Source organism: Gopherus evgoodei, chromosome 10 (genome assembly GCF_007399415.2).
Source record: "Gopherus evgoodei ecotype Sinaloan lineage chromosome 10, rGopEvg1_v1.p, whole genome shotgun sequence".
In the NCBI taxonomy this organism is placed as follows: Eukaryota; Metazoa; Chordata; order Testudines; family Testudinidae; genus Gopherus; species Gopherus evgoodei.
In genome coordinates, this window is record NC_044331.1 from 579,990 (window position 1) to 599,992 (window position 20,003).

At 42.8% G+C, this 20,003-nt stretch overlaps 1 protein-coding gene across 20 annotated transcripts in view; it reads right to left on the bottom strand.

Moving 5' to 3' along the window:
- Positions 1 to 20,003, bottom strand: part of PPIP5K1 (diphosphoinositol pentakisphosphate kinase 1) — a 232,677-nt gene that overhangs the window by 150,687 nt on the left and 61,987 nt on the right. For all 20 annotated transcript variants that reach the window (XR_004002272.1, XR_004002273.1, XM_030577306.1 and 17 more), the window contains 2 exons: positions 1,311 to 1,438; positions 824 to 938 (listed from right to left, as the gene is read on the bottom strand). Coding sequence is in view for 18 of the 20 variants with exons in the window: in XM_030577306.1 (XP_030433166.1) it covers positions 824 to 938; positions 1,311 to 1,438 (243 nt within the window). In the remaining 2 variants the exon portion in view is untranslated. The remainder of the gene's footprint in view (positions 1 to 823; positions 939 to 1,310; positions 1,439 to 20,003) is intronic.

Sequence of the window (20,003 nt, forward strand, 5' to 3'; positions counted from 1 at the left end):
TGAATTTCAACCTATTTACTTCAGGTTCTCTCTAGTTTGTCCAGATCACTTTGAATTTTAATCCTATCCTCCAAAGCACTTGCAACCTCTCCCAGCTCAGTATCATCTGCAAACTTTATAAGTGCACTCTCTATGCCATTACCTAAATATCTTCAATGATTTAACAGAACTGGCCCCAAAACTGATCCCTGCGGGACCCCACTCAATATGCCCTTTCAGCTTGATTGTGAACCACCGATAACTACTCTCTGGTAACAGCTTTCCAACCAGTTATGCACACACCTTAAAGTAGCTGCAATTTCAGCTCACTTCAGGGGAACATTTAGTTCCAAGTCAATGACTCAAAGAAGGCCAAGCTCCACTCTAGTGGCTCTGCTCAAGAGGAATTAACTTCCTTTCCCTTCCCTTCCAAGAGCAGGGTGAGGAGAGGAGAGTAGCAGATGCCAACTCTCTCACTTGGGCCCTCTCTGTCACCCTTACTCGCACTCAGTAGAACCGTATTACTCCATGAGCTATGCCACTGAAATCAGACTTCCGCCGGGTTCCCACTAAAATCAGTGGGGCTGGTCTTGGAATGAAGTATTCAGCAAGAACATGGAGCAAGAATCAGACCCTTGGCAAAAACAACCCTCCACATGCCAAAGATGAAAATAAGCCACAACATGCAAACATAGCAGAGATAGTGCTGGTCAGAAGCCAGTGGTATGAGTCATTGGTGGGACGTTAGCTAGAAGGGGTAATCTGCAGCCGCACACTGGTCACGCTAGACAGGGCTGATGAAGAAAGGGGGAGGTTTACCCTGTGATACTGCTGGCACACTTACATCCAAGAGCCCACCATAGCGGAAGATGCTGAGCAGGGAATGTACGTGGCTTTCGCTGGTAAAGTATAACCGTGTCCGGACATGGCGACCTGGGGACAGGACTCCTCTTGAGTACCTAAACCAAACCAATGCAGCTGAGTTCATATGGATTCTATCAAAAATGCATGCCTAACAGAAATAATTCTGCAGAGATAAATACACCCACATTTGAGGGTAGCAGAGGTAGAGCAAGATGCAAGGAGCAAGTGGCCTGCCACACAGCATCCTAAGGAACAGGCCTGTAGGAATGGTGTAGTCATCTCCCCAGCCAAACACCTGCTTCCCTCTGCACATTCTGATAAAGGCAGCAACACTCCCTCTCCCCGTTCCGATGCACTACTGCCTTCGTTTAACATCACTGGTTGGTCCATCTAGGTCAACATATAGCATGGCCTTCTCAGGGCACAGAGTGTCCCCCACCAGTGCCAACATGCAGCAAGGTCCTTACAAGGGGTGCAGCTTGTTGACAGACTCATCCTCATGGGTTCTTTGCAGGTCCAACTGGATCTTCTTGATGAGAGGAAGACAGAAGCCAATAGCAATCTCCAGCTTCTCCTCCTTATTAATCCCATATTCCTGCAGTAGTAACAGAAAGAAAAGGACATAAGAACAGCCATACTGGGTCAGACCAATGGTCTATCTAGCCCAGGATTCGGTCTTCAGATAGCAGCCAATGCCAGGAGCTTCAGAGGGAATGAACAGAACAGGTAATCATCAAGTGATCCATCCCCTGTCATGCAGCCCCAGCGTCTGGCAGTCAGAGGCCTAGGAACACCCAGAGCATGGGGTTGCAGCCCTGACCATTTTGGTTGATAGCCACTGATGGACCTATCCTTCACGAACTTCTCTAATTTTTTTTTAACCCAATTATACTTTTGGTCTTCACAACAAATCTTCTACCCAGATTCTGGTGTGGTTTTGCAAAGACTGTAACTTGCTATTTCCACTTACTGATATCCAGGCTGGGGGGGGACGGGGCATCCAATATGAAAGGTGCCTACTTGTGGAATCTTTCAGGCAGCAGGTGGGAAAGCTACAGGAGGAGGTGGCTAGGATGAGGAGCATCCATATCCACGAGCAATTCCTGGACAGTGTCCATGTGGAGACAGCTGAGGTAGCTGTCCCAGTTCACAGGACTGCTGACACACCACGGGTGGAGGAGGAGATGGCTCAGGGTGGACACTGGCAGCTGGCTACTTCCGGCAGCGGGCAGTGCTCCACCCCTGCTGCGAACCCTCCCGCCATGGTAATAGGTAGCCGTTATGCTCTTCTTGATACAGGAGAGAAGGAATCACCCCCTACAGTAAAGGAGGAGCAGCCTCGTACCCTTAAGGCTGAGAGATCTGCTGCCACCACTGAAAATAGGAAACGTAGGGTAGTGGTGGTCGGAGACTCTCTGCTGAGGGGGACAGAGGCGCCCATCTGTCGCCCTGACATTTCACCTCAGGAGGCATGCTGCCTGCCGGGGGCCCGTATCCAAAATGTTAGAGGCATCGTCGAGGATTATCCAGCCTTCTGACTACTACCCCATGCTACTCATCCATGTGGGCACAAATGATACTGCAAGGTGTGACGCTGAGCGGATCAAGAGTGACTACAGGGCTCTGGGAGTACGGGTGAAGGAGTCTGGAGCGGAGGTGGTATTCTCTTCGATTCTTCCTGTCAAAGGTAGGGGCCCGGGCAGAGACAGATGCATCATGGAGGTGAATGCCTGGCTGCAAAGATGATGTCACCAGGAGGGCTCTGGCTTCCTCGACCACAGGATGCTATTAGAGGAAGGACTGCTAGGCAGAGATGGCATTCACCTTTTGAGGTGAGGAAAGACCCTATTTGCACACAGACTGGCTAACCTAGTGAGGAAGGCTTTAAACTAGGTTTGACGGGGACAGGTGAGCAAAGTCCACAGGTAAGTGGGGAACATGAAGACCTGGGAGATGGGTCGGAAACAAGAGGGAGTGTGGGCTACAATGGCGGAGAGAAAGGAGGATCAGGGCAAAACTCGGAGGCAAGATCAAACCAGTATCTTAGATGCCTATATACAAATGCGAGAAGTATGGGTAATAAGCAGGAAGAACTGGAAGTGCTAATAAATAAATACAACTATGACATTGTTGGCATTACCGAAACTTGGTGGGATAATACACATGATTGGAATGTTGGTGTGGATGGGTATAGTTTGCTCAGGAAGGATAGACAGGGGAAAAGGAGGAGGTGTTGCCTTATATTAAAAATGTACACACTTGGACTGAGGTGGAGATGGACATAGGAGACGGAAGTGTTGAGAGTCTCTGGGTTAGGATAAAAGGGGTAAAAAACAAGGGTGATGTTGTGCTAGGAGTCTACTACAGGCTACCTAACCAGGTGGAAGAGGTGGATGAGGCTTTTTTAAACAACTAACAATCATCCAAAGCCCAAGATTTGGTGGTGATGGGGGACTTCAACTATCCAGATATATGCTGGGAAAATAACACCGCGGGGCACAGACTATCCAATAAGTTCCTGGACTGCATTGCAGACAACTTTTTATTTCAGAAGGTTGAGAAAGCTACTGGGGGGAAGCTGTTCTCGACTTGATTTTAACAAATAGGGAGGAACTTGTTGAGAATTTGAAGTAGAAGGAAGCTTGGGTGAAAGTGATCATGAAATCATAGAGTTTGCAATTCTAAGGAAGGGCAGAAGGGAGTACAGCAAAACAGAGACAATGGATTTCAGGAAGGCGGATTTTGGTAAGCTCAGAGAGCTGATAGGTAAGGTCCCATGGGAATCAAGACTGAGGGGAAAAACAACTGAGCAGAGTTGGCAGTTTTTCAAAGGGACGCTATTAAGGGCCCAAAAGCAAGCTATTCCGATGGGTAGGAAAGATAGAAAATGTGGCAAAACACCACCTTGGCTTAACCATGAGATCTTGCATGACCTACAAAATAAAAAGGAGTCATATAAAAAATGGAAACTAGGTCAGATTACAAAGGATGAATATAGGCAAACAACATAGGAATGCATGGGCAAGATTAGAAAGGCAAAGGCACAAAATGAGCTCAAACTAGCTATGGGAATAAAGGGAAACAAGAAGACTTTTTATCAATACATTAGAAGCAAGAGGAAGACCAAGGACAGGGTAGGCCCACTGCTCAATGAGGAGGGGGAAACAGTAACGGGAGACTTGGAAATGGCAGCGATGCTTAACGACTTCTTTGTTTCAGTCTTCACTGAGAAGTCTGAAGGAATGTCTAACCTAGTGAATGCTTTATGGGAAGGGGATAGGTTCAGAAGATAAAATAAAAAAAGAGCAAGTTAAAAATCACTTAGAAAAGTTAGATGCCTGCTAGTCACCAGGGCCTGATGAAATACATCCTAGAATACTCAAGGAGTTAAATAGAGGAGGTATCTGAGCCTCTAGCTATTATCTTTGGAAAGTCATGGGAGACGGGAGAGATTCCAGAAGACTGGAAAAGGGCAAATATAGTGCCCATCTATAAAAAAGGGAAATAAAAACAACCCAGGAAACTACAGACCAGTTAGTTTAACTTCTGTGCCAGGGAAGATAATGGAGCAAGTAATTAAAGAAATCATCTGTAAACACTTGGAAGGTGGTAAGGTGATAGGGAATAGCCAGCATGGGTTTGTAAAAAACAAATCATGTCAAACCAATCTGACAGCTTTCTTTGATAGGATAATGAGTCTTGTGGATAAGGGAGAAGCGGTGGATGTGGTATTCCTAGACTTTAGTAAGGCATTTGGTACGGTCTTGCATGATATCCTTATCGATAAAGTAGGCAAATACAATTTAGATGGGGCTACTATAAGGTTGGTGCATAACTGGCTAGATAACCATACTCAGAGCAGCTATTAATGGCTTCCAGTCCTGCTGGAAAGGTATAACAAGTGGGGTTCCGCAGGGGTCTGTTTTGGGACCGGCTCTGTTCAATATCTTCATCAACAACTTAGATGTTGGCATAGAAAGTACGCTTAAGTTTGCAGACGATACCAAACTGGGAGGGATTGCAACTGCTTTGGAGGACAGGGTCAAAATTCAAAATGATATGGACAAATTGGAGAAATGGTCTGAGGTAAACCGGATGAAGTTCAATAAAGACAAATGCAAAGTGTCCACTTAGGAAGGAACAATCAGTTTCACACATACAGAATGGGAAGAGACTGTCTAGGAAGGAGTATGGCAGAAAGAGATCTAGGGGTCATAGTGGACCACAAGCTAAATATGAGTCAACAGTGTGATACTGTTGCAAAAAAAAAGCAAACGTGATTCTGGGACGCATTAAGAGGTGTGTTCCGCTCTACTCTGCGCTGGTTACGTCTCAACTGGAGTATTGTGTCCAGTTCTGGGCACCGCATTTCAAGAAAGATGTGGAGAAATTGGAGAGGGTCCAGAGAAGAGCAACAAGAATGATTAAAGGTCTTGAGAACATGACCTATGAAGGAAGGCTGAAAGCATTGGGTTTATTTAGTTTGGAAAAGAGAAGACAGAGGGGACATGAAAGCAGTTTTCAGGTATCTAAAAGGATGTCATCAGGAGGAGGGACAACATTTGTTCACCTTAGCCTCCAATGATAGAACAAGAAGCAATGGGCTTAAACTGCAGCAAGGGAGATTTAGTTTGGACATTTAGGAAAAAGTTCCTAACTGTCAGGGTAGTTGAACACTGGAATAAATTGCCTAGGGAGGTTGTGGAATCTCCATCTCTGGAGATATTTAAGAGTAGGTTAGATAAATGTCTATCAGGGATGGTCTAGACAGTATTTGGTCCTGCCATGAGGGCAGGGGACTGGACTCTATGACCTCTCAAGGTCCCTTCCAGTCCTAGAGTCTATGAACATCCCCAGGCAATGAGTTCCACAGGTTGACTGCATTGTGTGATGTACTTGTGTTTATTTGAAACCTGCTGCCTATTAATTTCATTGAGTGACCCCTGCTTCTTGTGTTATGTAAAGGGGTAAATAACACTTCCTTATCCACTTTCTCCACACCTTTCATGATTTTATAGACCTCTATAATACCCACTCTTAACTTCTCTTTTCCGAGTTGATTACTCCCAGTCTTGTTAATCTCCCCTCAGATGGAAGGTGTTCCATACCCTTAATCATTTTTGTGGTCCTTTTCTGTACCTTTTCCATTTCCAATATATTTTTTCTGAGATGGGCAACCAGAACTACAGTCTTCCAGGTATGGGCATACCATGGCTTTATCATAGAATATCCAGGTTGGAAGGGACCTCAGGAGGTCACCTAGTCCAACCCCCTGCTCAAAGCAGGACCAATCCCCAGACAGATTTTTACCCCAGTTCCCTAAATGGCCCCCTCAAGGACTGAACTCACTACCCTGGGTTTAGTAGGCCAATGCTCAAACCACTGAGCTATCCCTCCCCCCCCCCCATTATTGATATTTGTCATACCTGTCCCATTTCCTAATGGTTCCTAACATTGTTAGCTTTTTTTTTTGACCGTCATTGAACATTGACCAAATGGTTCAGAGAACCATCCACAATGACTCCAAGATCTTTCTTGAGTGGTAATAGCTAATTTTAGACCAGGTCATTTTGTATGTATAGTTAGGATTGTTTTCCAATGTGCATTACTTTGTAATTATCAACACTGAATTTCATCTATTTTCTTGCCACTCACCCAGTTTTGTGAGATCCCTTTGGAACTCTTAAGACTGCTTTGGACTTAACTATCTTGGGTAATTTTGTATCACCTGTAAACTTTGCCACCTCACTGTTTACCCCTTTTTCAAGATCATTTATGATCAATGTTGAACTACACCAGTCCCACTACAGATCCCTAGAGGACACCTCTATTTACCTTTCTCCATTCTGAAAACAGATCATTTATTCCTACTATGTGTTTTCTCTCTTCTAACCAGTTACTGATCCATGAGAGGACCTTCCCTCTCATCTCATCACAGTTTACTTTGCTTAAGAGCCTTTGGTGAGGGACCTTGTCAACAGCTTTCTGAAAATCCAACTATATTAGAGCTATTGGATCACTCTTGCCCACATTCTTCTTGACTCCCTCAGAGAATTCTAATAGATGGCTGAGGCATGATTTCCCGTTACAAAAGCCTTGACACTTCCCCAAAATATCGTATTGTGTCTGAATTCTATTCTCTACTGTAGCTTCAACCAATTTGCCTGGTACTGAAGTTAGGCATACCAGCCTGTAATTGCCAAGAACCATTTTTTAAAAATTGGCGTCCCATTAGCTATCTTCCAGTCAGCTGGCACAGAAGCGGATTTAAGTGATAGGGTACATAACACAGTTAGTAGTTCCACAATTTAATATTTGGGTTCCTTGAACTTTTGGGTGAATACCATCTGTTGCTGGTGACTTGTTACTGTTTAATTTACCAATTTGTTCCAAATCGTCCTCTGACATGTTAATCTGGGATATTTCCTCAGATTTGTTACCTAAAAAGAATGGCTCAAGAGTGGAATCTCCCTTACATCTTGTGCAGGACGACCAATGCAAATAATTAATTTATATTCTCTGCAATGGCCTTGTCTTCCTTGAATGCTCCTTTTAGCACCTCGATCACCCAGTGGCTTCCTGCTTCTGATGTACTTAAAAAAAAAAAAAAAAAAAAATTTGAGTCTTTGGCCTTTCTAATTATGTTTACTCTTGACTGGCCAGAGTTTATGCTCCTTTCTATTTTCCTCAGTATGATTCTACTTCCAATTTTTAAATGATCCTTTTTGCCTCCAACTGCTTCTTTTACTCTATTGTGCAGCTATGGTGGCATTTAAAAAAAAAAAAAATCCTCCTACTATTCTTTTTAGTTTGAGCCTCTAGTATGATGTTTTTTAAAAGTTCCCATGCCGCTTGCAGGCATTTAACTTGTGCCCGTTCCTTTTAATTTATGTTTAACTAACTTCCTCATTTGTGTGTCGTTCCCCTTTCTGACGTTAAATGCTACTGTGGTGGGGTTTTTTGGTATTTCCCCATTGCCCCAGCCAAGCATATTAAATTATGGTCAAAATTACCAAGCAGTTCAGTTACAACTACCTCTTGGACCAGACTCTACGCTCCACTTCGGACTAAACCATGAAATGCCTCCTGCCTTCTGGGTTCCAGGACTAGCTGCTCCAAGAAACAGTCATTTAAAGGTGTCAAACTTTATCTCTGCATCCTGTCCTGAGGTGACATGTACCCAGTCAATATGGGGATAGCTGAAACCATCCATTATTGAGTTTTCTATGTTTATAACCTCTCTAATCTCCCTAAGCAGTTCAGAACTACTGTCGTCACTCTGGCCAGGTGCTTGTAGTATGTTCCTATTGCTATACTCTTATTATTCAAGGATGGAATTTCTATCCATAGAGATTACAGTACAGCTTATTCATATAACAATTTTACTATATTTCACTACGCTGTCTTTCAAATATAGTACCACTCCTCCACGAGCATGACCTATACTATCATTCCTATATATTTTTCACCCTGATATTAGTGTCCGACTGTCATTCCACTATGTTTCTGAGATTCCATTAAATGAGGATATTCACATCATACCAAGCACTCAAGTTCACTCATCTTAGTATTTAGACTTCTTGGATTTGCATACAAGCACTTATAACATTTGTCACTTTTTAGTTGTCTGCCTTCATGTGATGAAGAATTAGGATTCTTTCATTTGACTGTTTCTCTTCAATTTCTACTTTTACTTCTAAACTCTCCTCTTTACTAGGATAGAGAATACCTGTTAATAGGTCCTTCCCCATGGGATACCTCTGCCTGAACTACATGTTCCTCTGCGCCTGTCAGCTTCTCCCCCAGCCCTTAGTTTAAGAACTCCTCTATGGCCTTTTTAATTTTACATGCCAGCAGTCTGGTTCCATTTTGGTTTAGATGACGCCCATCCTTTCTGTATAGGCGCCTTCTTTCCCAACAGGTTCCCCGGTTCCTAATAAACTTGAATCTTTCCTTCCTACACCATTGTCTCATCCACACATAGGCAGAACTGTAAGGTGTCAATCTAACTAGCCCTGTGTGTGGAACTGGAAGCATTTCAGAAAATGCTACTATTGAAGTCCTGGACTTAATCTCCTGCCTAGCAGCCTAAATTTGGTCTCTAAGACTTCTCTCCTATCCTTCCCTAGGTCACTGGTATCCACCAGACCAACAGACACTGAAGCTGGCTTCTTAGGGCCAGATCCTTATATAGATAATGCAGGCTTCTTACACAACCAGATTTCTTCAAGATGAGCTTCTGACCATTCACACATGTGCAATCAAGGCTCCTCCTCTCGTATATTCTGGAAGCTTGCAGTGAGTGTCACCTAGAGCCACTTACCCATTCCCTCCCTATCTCTTCATAAAGGGCTCCGAGTACAAGGGGAGGTGGTCCCAGCCATGCTCAGACACATCCTTTCATCTGGGAATTTTTAACCCACACCTCTGAAAAGGTCTGATTGATCAGCATCTCCTGCTTTCCAACAGGGTTGGCCAGAGCACAGCATCACCCTTATGAGAAATGTTCCAGCATTCCAGAGTCAAGCAGCTGACCAGAAAAAATTCAGACCTGAATGGAGATTCCCACCTCAAGGAGCTCCTGTAGCTTGGAAAGCAAGCCTTCTTAAGATGACTAAGACTCAGGATATTGGACAGAAAAGTCAAGCTCCAATCATGGCTAGTGACAGCAACTAGGTAGCAATTTGACCAATATCTGAAAGATCACCAAGTCAACAGAATATACAGAGACATTCCTGCTCTTAGCAAAGGAAAAGAACTGTTAATGATAGCTCTTGCTTGTTCTTGGGTCAAAGCAATGGACAAAGTGCATTATCCCTGGTGGGGGGGGGGAAAATAAGCTGGTAGGTTTGTGTGTGTTGGGGGGGGGGGTTTTCAAATAGCGCAGTTTTGGTTGCCAAATAGTTTTGACTGAACCAAAGAAGAGTGCTTTGGTAATATTAAAATGAAACCTTTCAACTTAAAGGTTTTTGTTTAGATTTTAGGCATTTTGACAAAGGTGAAGGACTAGATTCTCCAGAGGGCCTGGGGAGTGGGAAGGGAGGAGTTTTCCCTTGCCACCTTTAGGTAGTTAGGGATCTCCCCCCACCCCCAGGATGAGGCTGTCCCCAGTTCAAGTCCTCCCTCTGCCTGATGTGGAGAATTATAGATACGAGGCCTGAAAGGACCATTGTGATCAACTCATCATACCTCCCCTGTATAACATGGGCCACAGATCTTTCCCTACAATAATTCCTAGAGCAGAGCTTTAGAAAAACATCCAATCTTGCTTTAAAAATTGTCAGTGATGGAGAATCCTCCACAACCCCTGGTAAATTGTTCCAATGGTTAATTACCCTTGCTGTTAAAAATATATACCTTATTCCTAGTCTGAATTTGTCTAGCTTCAGTTTCCAACCACTGGATCATGTTACACCTTTCTCTGCTAGACTGATTTGCCCATTATTAAATATTTGCTCCCCTGTAGATACTTAGGCTGTATTTAAGTCATCCCTTAACGTTCTCTTTGTTAAGCTAAATAGATTCAGCTGCTTAAGTTGATCATAAGGTAGGTTTTCAAATCCTTTAATCAGTCTCATGCCTTTTCTGAACCCTCTCCAATTTATCTACATCCTTCTTAAATTGTGGGCACCAGAACTGGATGCAGTATTCCAGCAGTGGTCACACCACTGTCAAACACACAAGTAAAATAATCTCTCTACTCCTACTCAAGATTCCTTTGTTTATGCATCCCAGGATCGCTTTCTCTTTTGGCCATAGTGTCACACTGGGCATTATTAAAAATGTATACACTTGGACTGAGGTTGAGATGGAAATAGGAAACAGACTTGTTGAAAGCCTCTGGGTAAGGATAAAAGGAGTAAAAAAAAAAAAAGGGTGATGTCACGGTAAGGGTCTACTACAGACCACCTAACGAGGAAAGAGGAGGATATGGTTGGCTTTTTTTTTTTTTTTTTAAAGCCTATCATCCAAAGCACAGGACTTGGTTGTGATGGGGGACTTTAACTACTCAGACATCTGTTGGGGAAAACAACACAGCAGAGTACAGATTATCCAATACATTCAAGAATTTATTGGATAGACAATTTATTATTTCAGAAGGTAGAGAAAGCTACTAGGTGAGAGACTATTCTAGATTTGATTTGGACAAATAGGGAGGAACTGGTTGAGAATTTCCAAGTGGAAGGCAGCTTGGGTGAAAGTGATCATGAAACTTTCAAATCTAAAAATAGAGTCCTACTAAAAGTGGAAACTAGATCAGATGACAAAGGATGAACATAACACAAGAATGTAGGAACAGAATTAGAAAGGACAGGCACAAAATGAGATCAAACTAGCTAGAGACATAAAGGGTAACAAAACATTCTACAAATACATTAGAAGCAAGAGGAAGACCAAGCACAGGGTAGGACTGTTACTCAATGAAGGGGGAAAAACAATAACACAACGTGGAAATGGCAGAGGTGCTTAATGAAGCCTTTGTTTCAGTTTTCACCGAGAAGGTTGGTGGTGATTGGATGTCTACCATAGTAAATACCAGTGAAAATGAGGTAGGATCAGAAGTGGCTAAAATAGGGAAAGAACAAGTTAAAAATTTAGACAAATTGGATGTCTTCAAATCACCAGGGAAATGCATCCTAGAATACTCAAGGAGCTGACTGAGGAGATATCTGAGCCATTAGCGATTATCTATAATGGTATTATGTGAAAGAAAATGTAGAATCAAATGACATAAAAATGTTAAATGAATCCACATGTTCCACAGAATCTCTATGGATAGTAATTCCATGCTTTAATAAGAATATAACAGTAGGGATCTATTATCTATCACTGACCAGGACCATGACTGTGATGACAAAATGCTAAGGGAGATCAGAGAGGCTATCAAAATAACTCAATAATAGTGGGGGATTTCAATTATCCCCATATTGACTGGGTACGTCACCTCAGGACGAAATGCGGAGACAAAATTTCTAGATACTTTAAATGACTGCTTCTTGGAGCAGCTGGTAAAGGAACCCACAAGGAGAAAGGCAATTCTCAATTTAGTCCAGAGTGGAGCGCAGGATCTGGTCCAAGAGGTAACTATAACAGGACCGCTTGGAAATAGTGACCATAATATAAAAACATTTAACATTCCTGTGGTGGGAAGAACACCCTGACAGCCCAGCACTGTGGCATTTAATTTCAGAAAGGGGAACTGTGCAAGAATGAGGTTAGTTAAACAGAAATTAAAAGATACAGTGACTAGAGTGAAATCCCTGCAAGCTGCATGGACACTTTTCAAAGATACCATTAATAGAGGCCCAACTTAAATGTATACCCCAAATTAAAAAACAGTAAAAGAACTAAAGAGCCACCGTGGCTTAACAACGAGGTAAAAAAAGCAGTGAGAGAAAAAGGCATCTTTTAAAAAGTGGAAGTCAAATCCTAGTGAGGTAAATAGAAAGGGGCATAACCACTGCAAGTGTAAAAATGTAATAAGAAAAGCCAAAAAGGAGTTTGAAGAACAGCTAGCCAAAAACAATGTTTGTTGTTTTGTTTTTTTTTTAAAGTACATAAGAAGCAGGAAGCCTGCTAATCAACCAGTGGGGCCCCTGGACAATCAAGATACAAAAGCAGCAAAGAATCCTGTGGCACCTTATAGACTAACAGATGTTTTGGAGCATGAGCTTTCGTGGGTGAATACCCACTTCCTCAGATGCATGTAGTGGAAATTTCCAGGGGCAGGTATATATATGCTAGCAAGCAAGCTAGAGATAACGAGGTCAGTTCAATCAGGGAGGATGAGGCCCTGTTCTACAAAATCTCCACCAAGCATTCTCAAAACTACAATACCCGCACGAGGAAATAAGGAAACAGATCAACAGAGCCAGACATGTACCCAGAAGCCTCCTACGGCAAGACAAACCCAAGAAAGAAACCAACAGGACTCCACTGGCCATCACATACAGCCCCCAGCTAAAACCCCTCCAATGCATCATCAAGGATCTACAACCCATCCTGGACAATGATCCCACACTTCCACAGGCCTTGGGTGGCAGGCCAATCCTTGCCCACAGACAACCTGCCAACCTAAAACATATTCTGACCAGTAACTGCACACCGCACCATAATAACTCTAGCTCAGGAACCAATCCATGCAACAAACCTCGAGGACAACTCTGCTCACATATCTACACCAGCGACATCATCACAGGACCTAACCAGATCAGCCACACCATCACTGGTTCATTCACCTGCACATCCACCAATGTAATATACGCCATCATATGCCAGCAATGCCCCTCTGCTATGTACATCGGCCAAACTGGACAGTCTCTACGGAAAAGGATAAATGGACACAAATCAGACATTAGGAATGGCAATATACAAAAACCTACAGGAGAGCACTTCAACCTCCCTGGCCACACTATAGCAGACCTTAAGATGGCCATCCTGCAGCAAAAAAACTTCAGGACCAGACTTCAAAGAGAAACTGCTGAGCTTCAGTTCATCTGCAAATTTGACACCATCAGCTCAGGATTGAACAAAGACTGTGAATGGCTTGCCAACTACAGAACCAGTTTCTCCTCTCTTGGTTTTCACACCTCAACTGCTAGAACAGGGCCTCATTCTCCCTGATTGAACTGACCTCGTTATCTCTAGCTTGCTTGCTAGCATATATATACCTGCCCCTGGAAATTTCCACTACATGCATCTGAGGAAGTGGGTATTCACCCACGAAAGCTCATGCTCCAAAACGTCTGTTAGTCTATAAGGTGCCACAGGATTGTTTGCTGCTTTTACAGATCCAGACTAACACGGCTACCCCTCTGATACAAGATACAAAAGGAGCACTTAAAGACAAAATCATTGTGGAGAAACTAAATGAATTCTTTGCTTTAGTCTTCATGGCTGGGGATGTTAGGGAGATTCCCAAACCTGAGCTGTCCTTTGTAGGTGACAAAATCTGAGGAATTGTCACAGAATGAAGTGTCACTGAGAGGTTTTGGAATTAATTGATAAACTTAACAATAACAAGTCATCAAGACCAGATGGCATTCACTCAAGAGTTCTGAAAGAACTTAAATGTGACATTGCAGAACTATTAACTACATAAATCCATGGTACACCCACATCTTGAATACTGCGCACAAATGTGGTCTCATCTCAGAAAAGATACTGGCATTAGAAATGCTTCAGAGAAGGACAACTAAAATGATTAGGGGTTTGGAAAAGGTCCTATATGAGGAGAGATTAAGGAGAGACTAGGACTTTTCAACTTGGAAAAGAGGAGACTAAGGGGGGATATGATAGAGGTATATAAAATCATGAGTGGTGTGGAGAAAGTGAATAAAGAAAAGTTATTTACTTGTTCCCATAAGAACTAGGGGCCACCAAATAAAATTAATGGGCAGCAAGTTTAAAACAAATACGAAATTCTTTGGCACACAGTCAACCTGTGGAACTCCTTGCCTGAGGATGTTGTGAAGCCCAGGACTATAACAGGGTTTAAAAGAGAACTAGATGAATTCATGGACGTTAGGTTTATCTCCTAGAACTGGATGGGACCTTGAAAGGTCATCAAGTCCAGCCCACTGCCTTCACTAGCAGGACTAAGTACTGATTTTTGCCCCAGATCCTTAAGTGGTCCCCTCAAGGACTGAGCTCACAACCCTGGGTTTAAGCAGGACAATGCTCAAACCACTGAGCCATGCTTCCCCTATTAGCCAGGATGGGTAAGGAATGGTGTCCCTAGCCTCTGTTTGTCAGAGGGTGGAGATGGATGGTAGGAGAAAGATCACTTGATTATTAACTGTTAGGTTCACTCCCTCTGGGGCACCTGGCATTGGCCACTGTTGGTAGATAGGATACCGGGCTGGATGGACCTTTGGTCTGAGCCAGTATGGCCATTCTTATGTTCTTATCTTTGAAAAGTCATGGAAGATGGGAGACATTCCAGAAGACTGGAAAATGGTACTATATTTGCCCATCTATAAAAAGGGAAATAAAGGATAACCTAGGGAATTACAGACCAGTCAGCTTAACTTCTGTACCTGGAAAGATAATGGAGCAAATAATTAATCAATTTGCAAACACCTAGAAGATAAGGTGATAAGTAACAGTCAGTATGGATTTGTCAAGAACAAATCGTGTCAAACCAACCTGATAGCTTCGCTTGACAGGGTAAAAAGCCTTGTGGAAGGGGGTGGGAGCGGTAGACATGCTATATCTTGACTTTAATAAAGCTTCCGATACTGTCTCGCATGACGTTCTCATAAACAAACTAGGGAAATACAACCTAGATGGAACTACTATAAGGAGGGTGCAAAACCGTTCCCAGAGAGTAGTTATCAGTGGTTCAGTGTCATGCTGGAAGGGCAAAACGAGCGGGATCCACAGGGATCAGTTCTGGGTCCGGTTCTGTTCAATCTCTTTATCAATGATTTGGATAAGGGCATGGAGAGCACACTTGTAAAGTTTGCAGATGATACCAAATTGGGAGGGGTTACAAGTGCTTTGGAGGATAGGATTAAAATTCAAAAAGATCAGGACAAACTGGAGAACGGGTCTGAAGTAAATAGATTGAAATTCAATAAGGACAAATGTAAAGTACTCAATTTAGAAAGGAACAATCTGTTGCACACATACACAATGGGAAATGACTGCCTAGGAAGGAATACTGCAGAAAGGGATCTAGGGGACACAGTGAACCACAAGCTAAATATGAGACAACAGTGTAACACAGTTGCAAAAAAGCGAACATCATTCTGGGATGTATTAGTAGGAGTGTTGTAAGCAAGACAAGTAATAATTCTTCCGCTCTACTCCATTCTGATTAGGCCTCAATTGGAGCATTGTGTCTAATTCTGGGTGCCACATTTCAGGGAGAATGTAGACAAATTGGAGAGAGTCCAGAGAGGAGCAACAAAAATTATTAAAAGCAGCAAAGAATCCTGTGGCACCTTATAGACTAACAGACGTTTTGGAGCATGAGCTTTCGTGGGTGAATACCCACTTCCTCAGATGCATGTAATCTTAATCAAATCAAAAATTATTAAAGTTCTAAAAAAACATGACTTATGAGGGAAGATTGGAAAAAATTGGGTTTGTTTAGTCTGGAAAAGAGGAGACTGAGAGGGGACATGACAGTCTTCATGTATGTAAAAGGTTGTTACAAGAAAGAGGGAGAAAAATTGTTCTCCTTAACCTCTAAGGATAGAATAAGGAGCAACAGGCTCAAACTGCAGCAAGGGCGGGTTAGGTTGGACACTACGAAAAACTTCCTGTCAGGGTGGTTAAGCACTGGAATAAATTGCCTAGGGAGGTGGTGGAATAAGAGCAGGTTAGACAAAACACTTGTCAGGAAAGGTCTAGGTAATAGTTAGTCCTGTGATGAGTGCAGGGGACAGGACCAGATGACCTCTCAAAAAGGGAGGGATAGCTCAGTGGTTTGAGCACTGGCCTACTAAACCCAGGGCTGTGAGTTCCCTCCTTGAGGGAGCCACTTAAGGATTGGTGGCAAAAATCAGTACTTGGTCCTGTTAGTGAAGGCAGGGGGCTGGACTTGATGACCTTTCAAGGTCTCATCCAGTTCTAGGACAAAGGTATATTTCCAATTATAAATAAATATAAAGTTCCTTCCAGTCCTGTGATTCAAGTTCAGCTGATTATCCAAAAATCTTCCCCTTCCCACCCAAAGTCACTTTTTCCCCAAGCTAGAACCCCTCATTCTGTAAGTATGGCTTATATTCTTTGTTCCTATATGTATACATTGACATTTAGCCATATTAAAACATGTTTGCTTACATCCAGATTGCTTGGAACAGTGACCTGTCCTTTTTGTTATTTACCACACCCCCAATTTGTGTCATCTGCAAACTTTACTGGGGATGATTTTGTTTTTTCCTTCCAAGTCATAACAATGTTAAATAGGACAGGGCCAAGAATCGATCCCTGCAGGATCCCCATTGGAAACATTCCCATTTGAGGATGATTCACCATTTACAATCATGTTTTGAGACCTATCAGTTAGCCAATTTTTAATCCATTTAATGGGTGCAATGTTAGAATGTAAGAATGGCCATACTGGGTCAGACCAAAGGTCCATCTAACCCAGTATCCTGTCTTCTGACAGTGGCCAATACCAGGTGCCCCAGAGGGAATGAACATAACATGTCATCAAGGGATTCATTCCCTGTCAATCATTCCCAGTTTCTGGCAAACAAAAGGCTAGGGTCACCATCCTTGCCCATCCTGGCTAACAGCCATTGATGGTTCTGTCCTCCATGAACTTACCTGGTTCTTTTTTGAACCCTGTTATATAGTCTTGGCCTTCACAACATTCTCTGGCAAGGGGTTCCACAGGTTGACTGTGCGCTGTGGGAAGAAATACTTCCTTGTGCTTGTGTTAAACCTGCTGCCTATAAATTTCATGTGGTGACTCCGAGTTCTTGTGTTATGAGGAGTAAATAACACTTCCTTATTTACTTTCTCCAGACCAGTCATGATTTTATAAACCTCAATCATATCCCCCTTTAGTTGTCTCTTTTCCAAGCTGAAAGAAGTCCCCAGTCTCACTCGTCTCTCCTCATATGGAAGCCGTTCCATACCCCTAATCATTTTTGTTGCCCTTTTCTGAACCTTTTCTGAGATGGAGCAACCACATCTGCACACAGTATTCAAGATGTGGGAGTAATATGGATTTATATAGAGGCAATATGTATTTTCTGTCTTATTATCAAATCCCTTTCTTAATGATGCCCAATATTCTGTTCGCTTTTGACTGCTGCTGCACACTGAGTGGATGTTTTCAAAGAATGATCCACAATGACACTAAGAGCTCTTTCTTGAGTGGTAACAGCTAATTCAGACCATTTTGTGTGTAAATTTTATATTATTTTAGTTTTTAATCAAAATGTCATGCTGTACCAAATAAAATGCCTTATAGAAGTCTAAGTATGTCAACACTATTACCTCTGTCAACCAAACATGTAATCTCATTCCCCTCCCCAAAAAAGATATCAAGTTAGTTTGACAAGATCTATTTCCAGAAGGGATCTGAACTAAACTGAAAAATCCACTATTTTCTTAGCTCTATAAGTGCTATTTACCCCAGTTGCAAAAAAGCAGATAAAAATTAAGTTAGAGACTTTGAAAAGAGCACTTGTGCTATTGAATAAAAACTCTGCTCAAAGAGTCTGTCAATTTATCTCCCTCTGGTAGATGAGACCCTGGTACAGGCATGAACAGCTGTGCTAAGGCTTCAGACATAGCCTTATCTTAAAGTTATCATGTAATTGCACAAGTAACAAACCTGTTCACTGCAGGAAAGTTTGGCAGGTTTGGTAAATATCAAGGCTTCTTCACCCCCAAACCTAAAGTATGGATGAAAGTGTCTGATATAAAATACTAGAGACAAATTATCTGCATCCTCTACTGAAGGGCAAGCATGGACACAGATGAAGACACCCTGACATTCATGAAAAATAGTCCTGAAAGCCAAGCATTTAATGGAACACTTGCTGCCAAAGAAAGGCCAAAGGGTAAGATGTAGTTTTATTGGTAGAGGTCTTCCTGGACTCCAGAGATAAGGTTCAGCAAGATAGATTAAGATATGAAAATGGCCCTCTCTCAAGATTGTCTCATCATGCTTGTTGCTTGTAGTTTTGATGTTACTATTGCACAGAAGGGTAAGTCCCTCTTGAATACCTCTGGAAATAAGACCTCTGTCTTTGAAACCTGATAGCAAGTACTATATCCTTCAGGGTGTTAATACAGTCAGTCATTTTCCCCATGCCAGGTACTCCAACTGCCAACACTGTATGATAGCTGTCAAACTTGTATTTGCATTAAACCAAGAAGCAAAACTCACACACCCTTAAGCTTAGTGATTTTTCTTTTGTGAAAGCTGGCTGACCCCCCTTAATAGATTACAAGCGGACAGTGGGGGGGGGGGGGTGTAAGTACTGCTCATGGACACAGTAGCCTGCATTTTTGCACTCTCTCTTTTCCTCTGCCTCAAAGCAGGAAGAGCCTGCTTCAAACCAGTTAGTTCTACTTAGATAAGGGAAACATGAGATTTTACACTTACCAATCAAGTATTAACACGCAAGGGTCTTTGTCTGAATGTGTATAAAAGGTTTGTGAAATTGTGTAAGACAGAGTCTTTTGTACCAAGGTACAGGCTCTCCTTTTTCTGCAGAATAAAACATTTTTCCTTATCCCTGTCAGGCTGTTAATTGGCTCTCAGCTAGGCAGACCCAATATTTCGGTAACAGTTTCTGGCAACCCAGATGGGACTCTCCTAGCTCGGACATTGGACTCCGGACGGCTGCGGCAAACTAGGAGCGGCGCCACTGGGGTGCTTAACCCCTCTTCTTCATTCTCCACAGCCCCTGGGGTTCGTGATCTGATAAGATGAGCCCTAATAGGATAAGGAAATACTATCTGGTTCGAGGCGGGCCTCTTATCTGGTTATCTGGTTCTGGTACACTATCTGCTTCTGGTTCTGTTCTGTTTAACGGTTACTGTTGTTTTTCTTCTCTGTATACATTTGGGCGTTAGGAGTGTGGGCGGAACTGAACCTCTCGTTCGTAATTCCTCGGAGTGGAAGCCATGTGTGCAAGGAAGCACTGAGGTTGAATTGAGATCCTTCTGTCCCATCCCCTGTAGCGGTCAGTGTAATAGAAGTAGGAAAAACCTGGATTAGACTGTAATTCCCTCTGTTCTCTGTGTAATTCTCTTTTCTGTTTGAGTGTCAGCAGACAGATGGGTGGGTCTCTGGGTAAACCCTCTAAAGGAGTTTGGATTATATGTTAAGTAAATGGCCTTTACCTGGTGTTCAGGAAGGAATATCAAGAGGAAATTGAATAGTTAAACACCAATGGACCATGCGTTTTTGCCCAGGTGGCAAGCCTCACAAGGGAGGACTCGGGTAGTCTTGTGAGTAAGAATGTTTAAGGGAAGAGACCAGGAGGGGTGGAAGCTAGTTGAGAAGCCCTTCCTCCTAGCTAAACTGGTAGTGGAACAAGTTGGTGCCCATGGAAGGGGCAGTTCAGCAAGAAAAGCAAGATCGGCCCCAGGTGGGCAGGCAACAGCCAGAGAGATTGGAAAACAGGTTGGAAATTCTGAGAGTATAGTGGAAGGAAGAAGTAAGTAAGTGTGAGCATGAGGAT